This window comes from Schistocerca americana, chromosome 6, assembly GCF_021461395.2.
Source record: "Schistocerca americana isolate TAMUIC-IGC-003095 chromosome 6, iqSchAmer2.1, whole genome shotgun sequence".
Taxonomy (NCBI): Eukaryota; Metazoa; Arthropoda; class Insecta; order Orthoptera; family Acrididae; genus Schistocerca; species Schistocerca americana.
The window spans coordinates 395,182,766-395,198,815 of NC_060124.1; the positions used below are offsets into that span (position 1 = coordinate 395,182,766).

General features: G+C 37.1%; 1 protein-coding gene across 1 annotated transcript in view; it reads right to left on the bottom strand.

Moving 5' to 3' along the window:
- Positions 1 to 1,823: 1,823 nt before the first annotated feature.
- LOC124620163 (neural-cadherin-like) overlaps positions 1,824 to 16,050 on the bottom strand; it is a 115,046-nt gene continuing 100,819 nt past the window's right edge. The window contains exon 8 of the mRNA XM_047146833.1: positions 1,824 to 2,238. Within this exon, the coding sequence (XP_047002789.1) occupies positions 2,147 to 2,238 (92 nt within the window). The 3' untranslated portion in view covers positions 1,824 to 2,146. The remainder of the gene's footprint in view (positions 2,239 to 16,050) is intronic.

Below are 16,050 nucleotides of genomic sequence, written 5' to 3' on the forward strand. Positions count from 1 at the left end.
ATGAGGCAAAATGTGCCATCATTCATAGCTGCAGCCTGTACAGATTTTCAAAGGAGGGAGCTCCTGTGATGACCACAACATTTACTAATTGATCAAATCCAGTGAAATGACTGTATAGGAACTTCTTTGAGATGTATTCATGGCTTCTTCATGGTGTGTAGAGTGTGTATGTATCTGCACTCCTCACCAGAATTTTGATGCTTAATAAATTATTTACTGTGTTCTATGACAGAGTTGTTCATTTTTAGTTGAGATAACTCACAAATTCCTTTCATTATCTCCTACAACTGAAACAGGACTGAAATCCAGCTGTTTGGCATTTAAGCCTAGTATTATATTGTTAATGTGCACCATGTGGCTGCAAGAGAGTTTTATGTTCAATGTCTTAATATTGTCAAGTTTTTCAGATGAACACCACATCCTTAGCTGCAGTAGCAATCTGGTAGGATGAGTTTGGAGAACAGTTCAGAAATTCAGATGCAGTGCTTCATGAAATCAAGGAAAACCTAAATAACAGTGGGTAGACACAAATATGAACTTTGCTTCTAACCTACAAGTGTGCCACCTGCTTAATTTTTGTATTTGTGTAACTTTCCAGCCTGATGTTAATTCACACTCACAGTTGGCTGCCCCTCAAATTTGTTGGTTCAAGTTGCACTGAGTCAGTAGCTTTTGTCCGACTGAAAGATTTCGTTTCAGGTAAGTGATACTTTTAGGTTGTAATAAATGAAACACAGCAATCTACAGTCTTCACTCTTTATTTGATAAATAAATATAAATATCCAAAAATCATCACTAAAATAAATATAGCTCACAGATGTATACACATGCCATCAAGTTCAAATTGTGACATGGTTCTGCTTACAAACACTCATGTTTTAAATTTTCATTATTTTGAAAAAGGACTATGACATATAGAGAGAGCAACATCTGCACTCTGCAAAATTTATGTTGTCCTTAATATCAGACTATCTCTGAAAACCACACCACAAGTTGCAAAACAGTTTCTTTTAACTGTATATTCTGATATCATTTGAAGTGGGAATCAATTACGTGATCAAAAGTCCCTTGCTTTAAAACTAAATTTTCTGTTTAGTAAATAATATGACTGACTCTACTGAATGATGGGAAAATAAAATAACAAAAATTGTTTGTGTGTATATTCCATGTGGAGATTTTTAATTTGAAGAGTTTCTCAGGCCACACAAATTCTGTGATTGTGTGCCACACATGGTTCAAGTTTCCCTTCAGTAGATGGAATTACAATTTCATAGTAAGTTTCCCTTCAATAGATGGAACTGAAATTTAATAACATATTTTTCGTCCATATTTTATTTATCGTTTGCGCCATCAACTCCTATAGTGTGATTTAAGGTATGGTTTCCTGGATACAGTCACAAAAAGTTTTAACTGGAATAATGTGTAAGATAAAGTAATTTGACAGTTCAATGGACAAATTAAAATTGATTTAGTGATAATAAGTTGTTCATGTCAATAGCAGTAGTATGAAAAAGTTTATAATTATTAAAATAATGGTGAAATACATGTTCATTAAATTGAGTGAAACTTACTAGCTTCAGGTTAGGATTGTGGTGTATTTGCATTACAAAAACAGGTAAGAAAATAATTTGGAATTTGAAGGGTGTAAATTTCTTCTTTGTAGTAAAAATATACAGGCTTCCCGTTACCTGGTTCAGTAGTATCACAATGCAACTGAAATAAATCTTTGGCATGTATTTTGCATGAATAGACCTACTGTTTCTTTATCACATTCACATACTGCAACTCACTGAAATCACTTATCAAATATCACAGATGTTCATTAATTCTTCCACTCATTAACTTATATTTTGTATTCTTAGTACACTGATACAATCAAAAATATGCAAAATGTTGCGGATAGAAAATTCTCAATAATTAGTGCAAGTCATACATACTATTTCTGTTTAGTCAGCTGTGGTTTGAAATATTATCTGTTAGGCACTTGGTATGTTCCTGGTACTTTGAAGATAGGGATTGTTAGATCCTTCCCCTGAGAAGTAGTATACTTACAGTATAGAAGCTCTAGAATTTTGTGCACATTTATATTCACAAAACGTAATGAAACCTGATTTGTGTGAGAAATCTGTAAATATCAATACAACTGTTACAATTCTGTCTGGCACTGTTTCTCCAATAAAATGCAAAATGATCCCCTCTGTGCAAAATTCACAGTATCAGGTTCTTTTTCCTGAAAACCTGGAACAGCAAGAGCACAATGTAAAAAGAATGCTCTTAATATACATAAAAAACAAAGCATTGTATTAGAGTGTGTTGGACAGAACACATGTGAAAGTAGAGTTAAAAGGAGAATGTAATGATTCAGGTTTATTGTGATGTGGAAATTACAACCGGGTGTTCTTATGCCTCAGAATACCTTGACCGAGAAACAGCCAACAATTAAATAATCTGTAGAAGAAAGAATGAAGAATAACAAGAAAAAAAATGTGTCCAAAGTATGAAAATGAGATGTAGAAATTGAGAAGCAAGAAGGAAGTGTATGAAAAAAACTGAGAACATAATAGATACAATGAGAAAGTGAAGGATTACATTTTATGGCCACTTAAATAGAATGGATAACAAGGGGCTGGAAAAAAAAAAAAGGTTTTCAGAAGTTAAGAAAGATCTGCAGGAGTTGGGAATAACAGACAAATACAGAAAACAAGAATAGTATAAAAAGTCATTGATTTCCAAAGAAAACACAAAAGAGGAAGTATTGGGACATGAAAAAGAAAAGAGAAAAAGGATTATGATCTTCAAAATTAGTTGTTTCATGTGTTCCTGAGTTGGCCAAATTGGAATAATAATTTAAAAAAAAATATTTTTACACTTTTATCTGTTTAAGCAGGGAATATAACATTGAGAAAGTATTGTTGCCTATGATAAAACTAGTTATTCTGTCCTAGATTTCCCACTGTTTGATAAAGCTTACAAAAGAATTCATTTAGATAAAGAAAAAAAATGCATCAGTTAGGCCCTTCGTTCCTGATCATGAGCTGACTCAAAGGATAATTACTTCTAATCTGCCATCTTGATCCTCTGAAACCATTACAACATTTATGTATGTGCAATAGTGATTAGAATTTCAGTTCATCTTCTCAGATGCATAACTATATTGATTCCAGACCAAAGAGTAGCCAAATACTCCAAAGCTTAGTAACTAGGGGAAATACATCTGTCAGTTCAGCTGATGGCTTATGATAATTTACCATTAATCATCAATCTACCAAGCCACTCTTGTTCTATAAATTTCATTACATAAGCTTTCATCAAAGTACACTGCAGAATAACAGAAAGAACTGCCAGACACTCCACCAAATTCTGGTTTACAGCATTCATATGTCAAATAGCAACTATCCATGTATTAGGAAAACTGCCAGACACTCCACTAAATTCTGGTTTACAGCAGTCATATGTCAAATAACAACTATCAATGTATTTGTAACTGATAATACTAGATTAATGAAATGCAGTTTTCAAATAAAACATTCATCAACCTTTATTTTGCACAGCCAAAAGTGTCAACTGAATTATAAACCTTCCAATCTTATAACAATACTCATCAAATAGTTGTTATGCTACTCCAACACTGGTATACGTAACACAAATGGTGTATATTGCTGTGTACGGTGTTATCTTATCCAGTGTTCACAGTTCTTCATGTGGGGTTTTTTCTTCAGTGCTCAGGCACCACACAGTTCCAACTAGTGTTGGTGTCCCCCTATACTAGCCAGGCAGTATGGCAGACATACTTATGGAGTGAGAGAGCACTTTGTTTGGACTAGCATATCAAGAGGAAACACCTATATTAACTGTAGGTTACAGTTAGGTTATCAATCCTCTTCGTTTGAGTGGTTTGAATGTCCACCAGCGAAGGATGCAGAATTTGGCTGAATCCCTCTTAATTCTTTTTTTGTTCATGGGGGAATACTGTATGAGATCTGCATGTTAGAAAAAAGCTAGTTACTGCATAAATTGCACAATTTATACCTTATAAACAGATGCACTCCTCAAAGATTCTATGAAATATCATCTTCCTGTGTACTACTGCAACTACTTTTCCTGCCCAGAGTTGCACATCTGTGACTGTTTCAAATGTTTTATAATGTACGAAGCACTGGAAGAATATATTTATAACAGGGACAAGAGACATCATAATAGATTTAAAAATTCTTCACAAAAGACATTGTTACAGAAATAGCTTTGATTCATTCAACAAATTAGGAATATAATAAAAATCATGTGGTGAACTGCAGTCCTACTTCAAAGTAGGACATATCCTGTTAAGAATATAAAACTCTGTTCATGAGAGAGGAATGCCATTATTACTATAACAATTTAGTTTCCATAGAAGATTATATTCACTCATTTCCATGCCTTCTGTTACTCCCATTGAATAAACATAAGACACATATGCAGTATCAAGAAGTTCCTTATCCTCTTCTCTGTTTGTCATTCAATATCTTACAGCCCATTATTATATTATTGATCTGTGCCCTCATCGTCTTTCACAGTGGCATAATTCAATAAAATTTTCTCAGTTTACAAGCCACATCACTTCGAGCAAAGCATGCAAGCTTTCAATAGCTGTTTCCACCATTGTCATCAGGAGTTAAAAATCACTGAAGGCCCTTGGCTGGTATGGTGTTCTGTTTGTATAGATATAATGGCAGCACCTGGAACCTTCCAGAGAGAGCCGGAGTGATGAATGTGCAGAAGGCAAATTAGGCAGCTCCTACCAGCTCCATCCCACCACGGCACCGAGTGATGTCACATGGTGTCACATTTGAAACTGCTGCTCCCACATCCCTACAAATATCAAACCTATGCCTTTGCTTTTGCTCAATGTCAAAAGGCTGCCCCCATGCCCTACAAAGCATGTAACCCAAGTCTCTGTTAAAAGATAGACCAAAATGACATAATGGTTAGGCTGAACTTTGTGTCACTTTTCACAAGAGTGCTGGTCCAAGAAATGCTGGGTCTTTCGGCACAAAACTTACACCTGATATTGTCAAGATGTTCTGCCATGCCTTAATGACTACATACTTTTTGTATTGCAACAAATGTTATGAGATGACAAATGGCACAGCTATGGAGTCCCAACTATCCAACACAAACTTTTTCATAGGACACTTTGAAGAGCATGTTAAAATCTGCTTCTTTTGTCAAAACGCAATAAAGTTTAGAAATATTCATCTTACTGACTTTCTAATGCAGTTCAAATTGTGACAGAATCCTGAAATAGTGTGTTATTAGACTAACAACTGAGTGCAAGTCAGGTCAATAATTTATGAAACAGTCAATTCTCAGTATAAAAATAAACATGTAACTTCTTCACTTACATTGCTGTAAAACCCACAGAAATTCTCATTCCACCAGTTATCAAAGGAGCTCAATAATAACATTATTTCATTGAAAAAATCTGTTGGTGCTTCAATAGCGCAGTAAATATGGAAGTTTTGCACATTCATCATATGGCAAAACGCTCTAGTCTTTTCGTGCTATAATTTTCCAAAATCTTGTTTTGATATCTCAAACCTTTTATAAGATATGAGGAATTTATGAATATTTCTTTCTAGTTTTCTCATCAGTGCACAAGTTCATGATGGAGTGCTTTGCATACATTCCATTTTCTCAAGATTGGAAACATGTAGTGATCCTTCCCAGTTTAAGGAATAATTCAATTTATTGTCTTCATTTAATATGCAGCAAAATGCAACCTAACATGCACAAGACACAAATTCATAGTGACACCTTTTTTTTACTTCAAACTAAGGATTTCTTGCAGTAGTTTACCTATTACTGAAATATCACAATAACTATGACCATTAATGAAATGATAGGCAGTGCATGTTGAAGCTGATGAATTAAAGCATAAGATAAGCAAGAATCAGAGTTTATTACAGTATAGTTTCTTTAAAATCATTTGAGAAAGATCGCAGATCAGCCAGTGTGCGCGAGTTGCTATTCATGCAGTCAAGCAAGCCTGCCAGGTTTTGCGCCAAATACATCTGTCATTATACTGTGGCCATCTGCTGATGCACCTAGCATACAATGGCAATTAAACTTCCCTCCACTCACTCTGTAATGAACTATCAAAAGTTGCAACTTATTTTAAATGCACTATAGTAGGACATGGGGGCAGGAGTTGGATATTGAGCGAAAGCAGAGACATACACTTGACATTTATAAGGATGTGGGAGTGTCAGTTTCAAATATGGTGCCTGCCCCTTGCGCAATGTGACATAACTCAGTCCCACAGTGGGACAGAGCTGCTAGGTGCTTGTTGGTGGCGTGTGTGTATGACTGTGACTGGTGGATGCAGAGATTATCGACACTGTTATGAGTTAAATGAAATTGTAGCGAACTATATGCTACTACATGGACCAGCTGCTGGATATAGGTTTCCACCTGAAGGACAGCAACAACACCATCAGTGCTCACTTGCTGTTCACAATGTTTTTACTATTGTAAGTGCTCCAGTTCCTACTAGTTCAACAGGAAGGTATCACTCTATATCAAAGGAAGACACTGAAGCAATGGAACACATTTTTAATTCGTTGACTGGCCATTTTCACCTACAAAACAGAGTGCACAGAAGTTGTATAAATTGAAACCTTTTAAATCCTTGGATCTTTCACACACATTTTGGAACCATTTAAAATGCTTGAAAAATGAGTCTCTTACTCCTCTTTCAGAATTAAAATAATGTTAAATTAGGCTAGGTTCTGATTTTTATGAGCCTCTTATGTGACAATGTTGTAATAAAACAGCTTTTATGTGTGGCAAAAATTTCAGTTGTTTATAAAACCTGTTCAACCTAAAAGTGGAAGCTCTCCTTTTCAGGGAATGTAGAATTATACGGTACTAATCAACAGAAAAAAATCAAAATTTTATGAATTGGGATTTTAAAAAAATCCATAAATTATTAAAAAAAAGTTTAGAACGCTGTAGTAAACTTTGACAGGTAAGTCCAAATGGAGGATTTCTTTGTAATCATAAAGCAATTATCTTTAAAATTAAAAAAAAAAAAAAAAAATCTAGAACTGTTCCAGAGATACAACATTTTAAAATTTTTTCCAAAATTCGCATCTTCAAAATGGTATGCGCAGCCTTTGGAGGGCTGTATCTCAGAGCAGAAATTTTTGGAAGGAAACAAAAACATACATGTTCCTTACTTAGCCCTTAATTTTAACATAAGCTAAATTCAAAAACATCCGAGACTGTGAAGGTAAGATTTTTTCCTAGCCTGCCTGAATTGATATGGACTATGCCTGTCAATATAATATGGACCAGTGAGTTTGTTCCCCATGATGCAACACCATATGTTAACCAAACCAAGGATGTTGATGGTCAACTTGCAGTAACCAGCGGGGATTGTCTACACTCCAATAATGCATTATGGCAGTTAATGCTATGATGGTTTGTGAATGTAGACTCATTGAAAATATTATCTTGGTAAAGAACATGTGAATTGTTTGCATTTGTTGATGGGCCCATTCAAAAAACACTACCCAGTTGTGGAAATCAGTGTCATGAAGTTCTTGATGCAATGACATGTTGTATGGATTATACTTATGACAACGCAGTAGTGTGACAGTACTAACTATGGACATACTGGAATTGCAGTGTAATTGCTGGGTGCTTATCCATGGGGCATGCAGCTTTACTGTATGATTACATGATGATGGCGTCCTCTTGGGTAAAATATTCCGGAGGTAAAATAGTCCCCCATTCGGATCTCCGGGCGGGGACTACTCAAGAGGATGTCGTTATCAGGAGAAAGAAAACTGGCGTTCTACGGATCGGAGCGTGGAATGTCAGATCCCTTAATCGGACAGGTAGGTTAGAAAATTTAAAAAGGGAAATGGATAGGTTGAAGTTAGATATAGTGGGAATTAGTGAAGTTCGGTGGCAGGAGGAACAAGACTTCTGGTCAGGTGACTACAGGGTTATAAAGACAAAATCAAATAGGGGTAATGCAGGAGTAGGTTTAATAATGAATAGGAAAATAGGAATGCGGGTAAGCTACTACAAACAGCATAGTGAACGCATTATTGTGGCCAAGATAGATACGAAGCCCACACCTACTACAGTAGTACAAGTTTATATGCCAACTAGCTCTGCAGATGACGAAGATATTGAAGAAATGTATGATGAAATAAAAGAAATTATTCAGATTGTGAAGGGAGACGAAAATTTAATAGTCATGGGTGACTGGAATTCGAGTGTAGGAAAAGGGAGAGAAGGAAACATAGTAGGTGAATATGGATTGGGGGACAGAAATGAAAGAGGAAGCCGCCTGGTAGAATTTTGCACAGAGCACAACATAATCATAACTAACACTTGGTTTAAGAATCATGAAAGAAGGTTATACACATGGAAGAACCCTGGAGATACTAAAAGGTATCAGATAGATTATATAATGGTAAGACAGAGATTTAGGAACCAGGTTTTAAATTGTAAGACATTTCCAGGGGCAGATGTGGACTCTGACCACAATCTATTGGTTATGACCTGTAGATTAAAACTGAAGAAACTGCAAAAAGGTGGGAATTTAAGGAGATGGGACCTGGATAAACTAAAAGAACCAGAGGTTGTACAGAGATTCAGGGAGAGCATAAGGGAGCAATTGACAGGAATGGGGGAAATAAATACAGTAGAAGAAGAATGGGTAGCTTTGAGGGATGAAGTAGTGAAGGTAGCAGAGGATCAAGTAGGTAAAAAGACTAGGGCTAGTAGAAATCCTTGGGTAACAGAAGAAATATTGAATTTAATTGATGAAAGGAGAAAATATATAAATGCAGTAAGTGAAACAGGCAAAAAGGAATACAAACGTCTCAAAAATGAGATCGACAGGAAGTGCAAAATGGCTAAGCAGGGATGGCTAGAGGACAAATGTAAGGATGTAGAGGCCTATCTCACTAGGGGTAAGATAGATACCGCCTACAGGAAAATTAAAGAGACCTTTGGAGATAAGAGAACAACTTGTATGAATATCAAGAGCTCAGATGGAAACCCAGTTCTAAGCAAAGAAGGGAAAGCAGAAAGGTGGAAGGAGTATATAGAGGGTCTATACAAGGGCGATGTACTTGAGGACAATATTATGGAAATGGAAGAGGATGTAGATGAAGATGAAATGGAAGATATGATACTGCGTGAAGAGTTTGACAGAGCACTGAAAGACCTGAGTCGAAACAAGGCCCCCGGAGTAGACAATATTCCATTGGAACTACTGACGGCAGTGGGAGAGCCAGTCCTGACAAAACTCTACCATCTGGTGAGCAAGATGTATGAAACAGGCGAAATACCCTCAGACTTCAAGAAGAATATAATAATTCCAATCCCAAAGAAAGCAGGTGTTGACAGATGTGAAAATTACCGAACTATCAGCTTAATAAGTCACAGCTGCAAAATACTAACACGAATTCTTTACAGACGAATGGAAAAACTAGTAGAAGCCAACCTCGGGGAAGATCAGTTTGGATTCCGTAGAAACACTGGAACACGTGAGGCAATACTGACCTTACGACTTATCTTAGAAGAAAGATTGAGGAAAGGCAAACCGATGTTTCTAGCATTTGTAGACTTAGAGAAAGCTTTTGACAATGTTGACTGGAATACTCTCTTTCAAATTCTAAAGGTGGCAGGGGTAAAATACAGGGAGCGAAAGGCTATTTACAATTTGTACAGAAACCAGATGGAAGTTATAAGAGTCGAGGGACATGAAAGGGAAGCAGTGGTTGGGAAGGGAGTAAGACAGGGTTGTAGCCTCTCCCCGATGTTGTTCAATCTGTATATTGAGCAAGCAGTAAAGGAAACAAAAGAAAAATTCGGAGTAGGTATTAAAATTCATGGAGAAGAAATAAAAACTTTGAGGTTCGCCGATGACATTGTAATTCTGTCAGAGACAGCAAAGGACTTGGAAGAGCAGTTGAATGGAATGGACAGTGTCTTGAAAGGAGGATATAAGATGAACATCAACAAAAGCAAAACAAGGATAATGGAATGTAGTCTAATTAAGTCGGGTGATGCTGAGGGAATTAGATTAGGAAATGAGACACTTAAAGTAGTAAAGGAGTTTTGCTATTTGGGGAGCAAAATAACTGATGATGGTCGAAGTAGAGAGGATATAAAATGTAGGCTGGCAATGGCAAAAAAAGCGTTTCTGAAGAAGAGGAATTTGTTAACATCCAGTATTGATTTAAGTGTCAGGAAGTCATTTCTGAAAGTATTCGTATGGAGTGTAGCCATGTATGGAAGTGAAACATGGACGATAAATAGTTTGGACAAGAAGAGAATAGAAGCTTTCGAAATGTGGTGCTACAGAAGAATGCTGAAGATTAGATGGGTAGATCACATAACTAATGAGGAAGTATTGAATAGGATTGGGGAGAAGAGAAGTTTGTGGCACAACTTGACCAGAAGAAGGGATCGGTTGGTAGGACATGTTCTGAGGCATCAAGGGATCACCAATTTAGTATTGGAGGGCAGCGTGGAGGGTAAAAATCGTAGAGGGAGACCAAGAGATGAATACACTAAGCAGATTCAGAAGGATGTAGGTTGCAGTAGGTACTGGGAGATGAAAAAGCTTGCACAGGATAGAGTAGCATGGAGAGCTGCATCAAACCAGTCTCAGGACTGAAGACCACAACAACAACAACAACATATCCATGGGTTGTGTTGCACTACGACTAGTACAGCTATTTCATTAGCATTTCCTGTAACACATTTGCTCCCTTTCCTTTTGCTGGCCTGTGTGCTGCCATCAGACATAAAGGTATTCACAATCCTGTAAAAGAATAACAAGAGCGAGCTTTCTCTGGAAAATGCTCGGCATACAAGGCAACAACAGCCTCAACACTTCTCCCACATTCTCCATAAATCAGGATACTTTCAGTTTGTTCTTGTGTGGTTGCAACATTCAACATTCACTTGCATGTCTGTTCTCCAAATGAGAGGTAGGTATGCAGGGAATAAACACTGTGGAAGTATTGTAATGTTTAGAACCGCCATCTGTTCTACATTTACATGAAAAGTGAGTTCCAGTCGCAGTGTACTGCCTGTTATCATAGATTGTAGTTTTTTACACAGACATGGTGGCACATTGAGTAGTCCCCTGTTCAATATGTCAAAGGAATACAATACTGTGGATGGGGTTTCCAATTAGAAATTGTGAAATACTGGCCTTCCTATCCTCACAGCATGGAGGTGGGATCCCACATGCCATTGGATATTCAAGGGCTACTGAGTAGCATGTCGTAAATTAAAATTGTGTACCCATTTCAGCTCCTCCGATTACAGCACCATCTGCGGTGAAATGAAGAAAATGTTTCAGACAAAACATATGTAGATTTTTCCATAGAATTGTAATCTTCAATAAAAATTGGGGGTTCCCATTGAAGATTTCAAAGTCACCCTGCCGCCGCCCACACATGGGGTGGGGTGGGTGTGGCATCACTGTATCTGATATGCAGTTTTTGAGATATTTCGATGTCATCAGTTAAAATTAACACCCTGCATATTTTTATCACACTAGTTCTTTAAAGGAAAGTCTTTCTGCTTAAAACATGCTATGGGAAAGAATAACTTCAAACTCCGAAGTGATGTCCATTTCTGAGAGCAGATCTGCACAACTTACTAAGGCTGTTGTACACGTAGACACAGAAAGTGATGAACACTGAGAAAATCTATAAGGACTTTGTTACGGTGCCAGAGATATATACATTTTTTGATCCAACATAGCCCTCAGCTAACTGAATAATTCATTCTAGGCAACCCCCAACAGCATAAAACTCATGCTAATTAACACTGTTTGGAGTAGGCAAGTAATGGTATAACAGACGGTAGATGGATAGTTATATTATTTACATGCAATTTTCACAGATAACTAACACTTTAAATAAATTTAAAGCAACTGTCCATTATGCAGTTGGTGCCTACCGTATAGTAACTGTTAATAATATAGTTTTGACTGGGAAAGAAGAACCCTGACTACTGAAGTGGGCTTACCAAAGCTGCTTTATGTGTCAGCTACAACCAGTTGTCTAGCACAATGTTATATATGTCTATATGCCAACACCTCACTGTTGGTGAAGCTAGACAGATGACCAGTTTTTTTTACACCAGCATTATGTACCTAAAAATTGAAAACTAACAATAGCATAGCCAAGTTGTCTTTTACCATACAAAGTATAGTGTGAAATCACTGTTCAGGGGCATGGCTATTTGATGAATGAAAGCAGTCTGCTGCTATGAGGTATGTTGGATGAATTAGAACTGCTTCTCATGAACCAGGGTGTGTACGTGGACAAGAAAAAAAAAATTCCCGATTTGTTCCCTGATTTCCCGGTTAAAAACACAATTTCTCCCGGATGAAATTGCGTATAAAGTGGGTGAAAATACACCCGGGTTAAGTAACAGTATACTTTCCCTCGGAGCTATAAAACGTATCAGCCCTTTGAATCGTAAAGGTCTTATACCAGCGGAGGACGTCCCACCACTTTAGGAAACGAAATCCTGGAAAAACAATGCGTTTGGAAAGTTGTTTAATGCGAAACAATTATTTTCGTATTGCGAAAGTATTTACACAAATTCCACAAATTACAGCATGGTAGCTTCCGAAACTCTAAAATAGAGATTGCGTTGAGCGATGCACTTTTGTCAGCCAGCCATAGCTCATGTCACGTGACCTCGCTAGCGAATGACGGCAGTTATTCAGAGCACGAGGCCTACGAGAAAGACAGGCCACGGCGTGTATGTTACAAAGTTACGCCGAGCTCGCTCAACTCAGCTAAGTGCATTTCTACGCCGGTTAACTCGTAAGCAGATGTGTATGTACGAACGAGAATTGCATCGTCTATTGGCATCCACTGTTATTAGTCCTACAATGATAGGAAGTTCGTAGGCCTACTAACAGGCTCTAATTTGGCAATTAAAATCGTGCCAAAATGATTGTCAGTTGCGTAGAAAAGTCGAAGTGTTCTGGCGTGAAAAGACTTGTGACATTGCTCAGTAACACATTACGCACATTTTTTTTAAGGTCAATTACACTTTTTGGCATCAATTGCATAATTTTTTATCTATGAAAGAACAACATTAAATATGAAAACTAACCTGAAGCTCGGTCTTTTTTTAGCGTGTGTTACATGTTATGTCATATCAAATACAAATGTGCCGGTAAAATTTTAAATAATGGCATAAATGACTTATCTTCTGGGCCCGACATTTTTCAAATGGCTGATCCTCAAAGTGTTACGTTTTGAATGAGAGTTATAATGCCCTGTGATTTAAGAAATTCACTGCACATTCTCACACATAACATAAATCATCTTGCATGGAAATTTACTTTGAAAGTAACGCATCTCAAGCCACTATTCGTAACATTTTCTGGTGATCTGTTAGAAATTTAAACAATTGTGACGTCACACACATCGAATGCACGTTAGTTGTTACGGACGTACTGCATAATCTTCGACCTAAAGCCTTTGAAACTTTGAGGTGTCGGCAAATTGATCTGTGCATTGTGTAAATTACCCATTTTCCATCCAACTAAGCTTTTATTTTGGTGTTATTCTCCGATTTATGTTTCATTGCTGCAGTATTGTTCAGCAGTAGTGGACTAAAGTTCTTTGTCAGCGTATCTGATCTTATACGTCAAACCTACAAAACTAAATGAAATCTAAAACAATGAAAAATCCCGGAATTCTAAAAAATTCCCGGGTTTTTCCCGGATGAAAAAATTCCCGGGTTTTTCCCGGATCTCCCGGATGTCCCGGGCCGTATACACCCTGTGAACAGAGGTGATCAACTAAATATATATCAGAATAGAATAGGTGCAGCTACCGATATTGATGTAATGCTGGTGAAAAGACTGGACACTGGTAGAATCATTGGTTGGACTGTAAACTAGAACACCGCTTTGAGAGATCACAATGCAGTCTCATTTGATCTAAGAATTCCATGGAGTTCATGAACTACAGTGGCACCTACTGTTGCCTTGAGACATGCTGATGGGGATCTGTTAGCTCTAGCAAAAAGACACTTTTTGTTGCTTTATGAAGAACGCATTTTTACTTAAAGAGCAAGTATATAGATACAATGTGTACAATACAGACAAAAATAACAGTATCCAGGAAGGCCTTTAAAAATGTAAAAAACACAATGTAATGTAGAAATATCAAGTTGAAGTATAATGGTATGTAATGCATAGAATGTTTACCAATGATACTGGAAGGAACAAAACATCAGCTAAGGTTGAGACAATTACCACTGACTGAAGAGAGAGTACAAGCAATGAATGATTAATCTGAAACAAGTGGAGTGATAACTTTACGTACATATTCAATTAAAGACTAAGATCTGTGGATATCCATAGAAACTGCTGTTTGGTAAAAGACAGATGATTTTAGTAACTTCAAATCTATGAAGAAATGTTGGAAATACCAAGAGGATGGATTCTGTGGAGCACCACCTCCAGGCACTTTGCCAGGTGATATCACTGCTAAAGACAACACCAATCCCAATCACCTATTAAATTAATTGCATACTCAATATCTTAGCAAAGGTGTTAAGCTTCCTTTTGCGGAGCAAGAAAGAATTTCAGCCATCTTTCTGGTAAGAGTGAAGCTCCAGATTCTGAGAATATTTATCCTGAGATCTTTCTGCATGCAGCTCTGCAGATAATACTTCCTTTAACATTTATTATTAATTATTCATCTTCAATTGGACATTGTTCATGTATCTGGTATCAATATATTCTGCTGGCAGAGCCAGAGGCCATTCTTTTTTAATATCAGGTAAGAAGGGGTTACAAATTTTACTTAAAGGATAGCCCTTGACTCTATTTATAATATCTGCCAGTCTAACTTTAATTGACCTGTTTAAGAGACAGCCCAATAGCAAGATGCAGGAGTGACCGTTTGTGTCCACCAACTTTGACTCCACATGGAAACTTATAATGACCATGTGTGTCTCATCTAACATTATTATGAGTCTCTTGGTTAGACAGTGCTCCACCACTGCAGTTTGTATTAATGGTTTATGGTAAATGTGCTGCACACAACCTATCTATTTTTATAAGTCTAATGATGATAAGTACATGGTGTCAATACATGGTGTCAACCTTACTATATAAAGATATAGTAACAGCTGCATCCCTTGATCTGTAAGAATATGGATGTATGAAGAAGGGATAGAAAGCTTCCTTTTCTATACATATGGGTCTACAGAAAGGACGAGGACACTCTGGAACACAGTGTTTATAGAAAACCAATGCATGTGGACTGGTACAGTCATGCAATGAGTTATCAACCACCATACCATTTCATGAGGGACCTGAGGACATTGACAAGGACAACTTGTGCCATCTGAGAAACTTTAACACAATAGCTACAACACCTTAAGTTACATTCAAGAAGAATGCCTACACTGAGAAATAGGTGTGCCATGCTTTGGTGTTCAGTCCTTCGCATAATATGCACCTGAAGATGAAAGTAGATTGGTTGCTTTCCTACCGTATGCTGGTAATGTATTGTCAACAATATGATTGGCTCACTTAAACGTGATCTAGGTCTAGGGAAGTTCAGCATTTAAAAAAAAGCCTTGCCATTGTTGGAAAATGTATATTGGCCAGAATGGTGTATGATGAGATGTAGATAGATGCTACCACTCTTACTGTTGGTACTGTGTCTTAAATAAATTAACTGAAATAAGACTGGCAGATAATATTAGAAGTAGATGTAAGGGATTCGCTTCAGTAAAATGTTAAATCCTGTTTCATATGGTATTAAAAAAAATGATTCTTAGGTTAGCAGGCATAATGTTTTGACCTACATGCTTGGTAGCGATTTATCATTTCTGGAAGCTTTCACCAGTGGGGTGCTGTACCTTCACTTTGCATTTGGGAGCAGCAGCATGGCTTCTGACACATGTGCTTCAGGTTTACAAAGATGTATAAAAGAGCCACCATTCATGGTAGGAATCAGCAAAGAGATTCTCACCTTATTATGG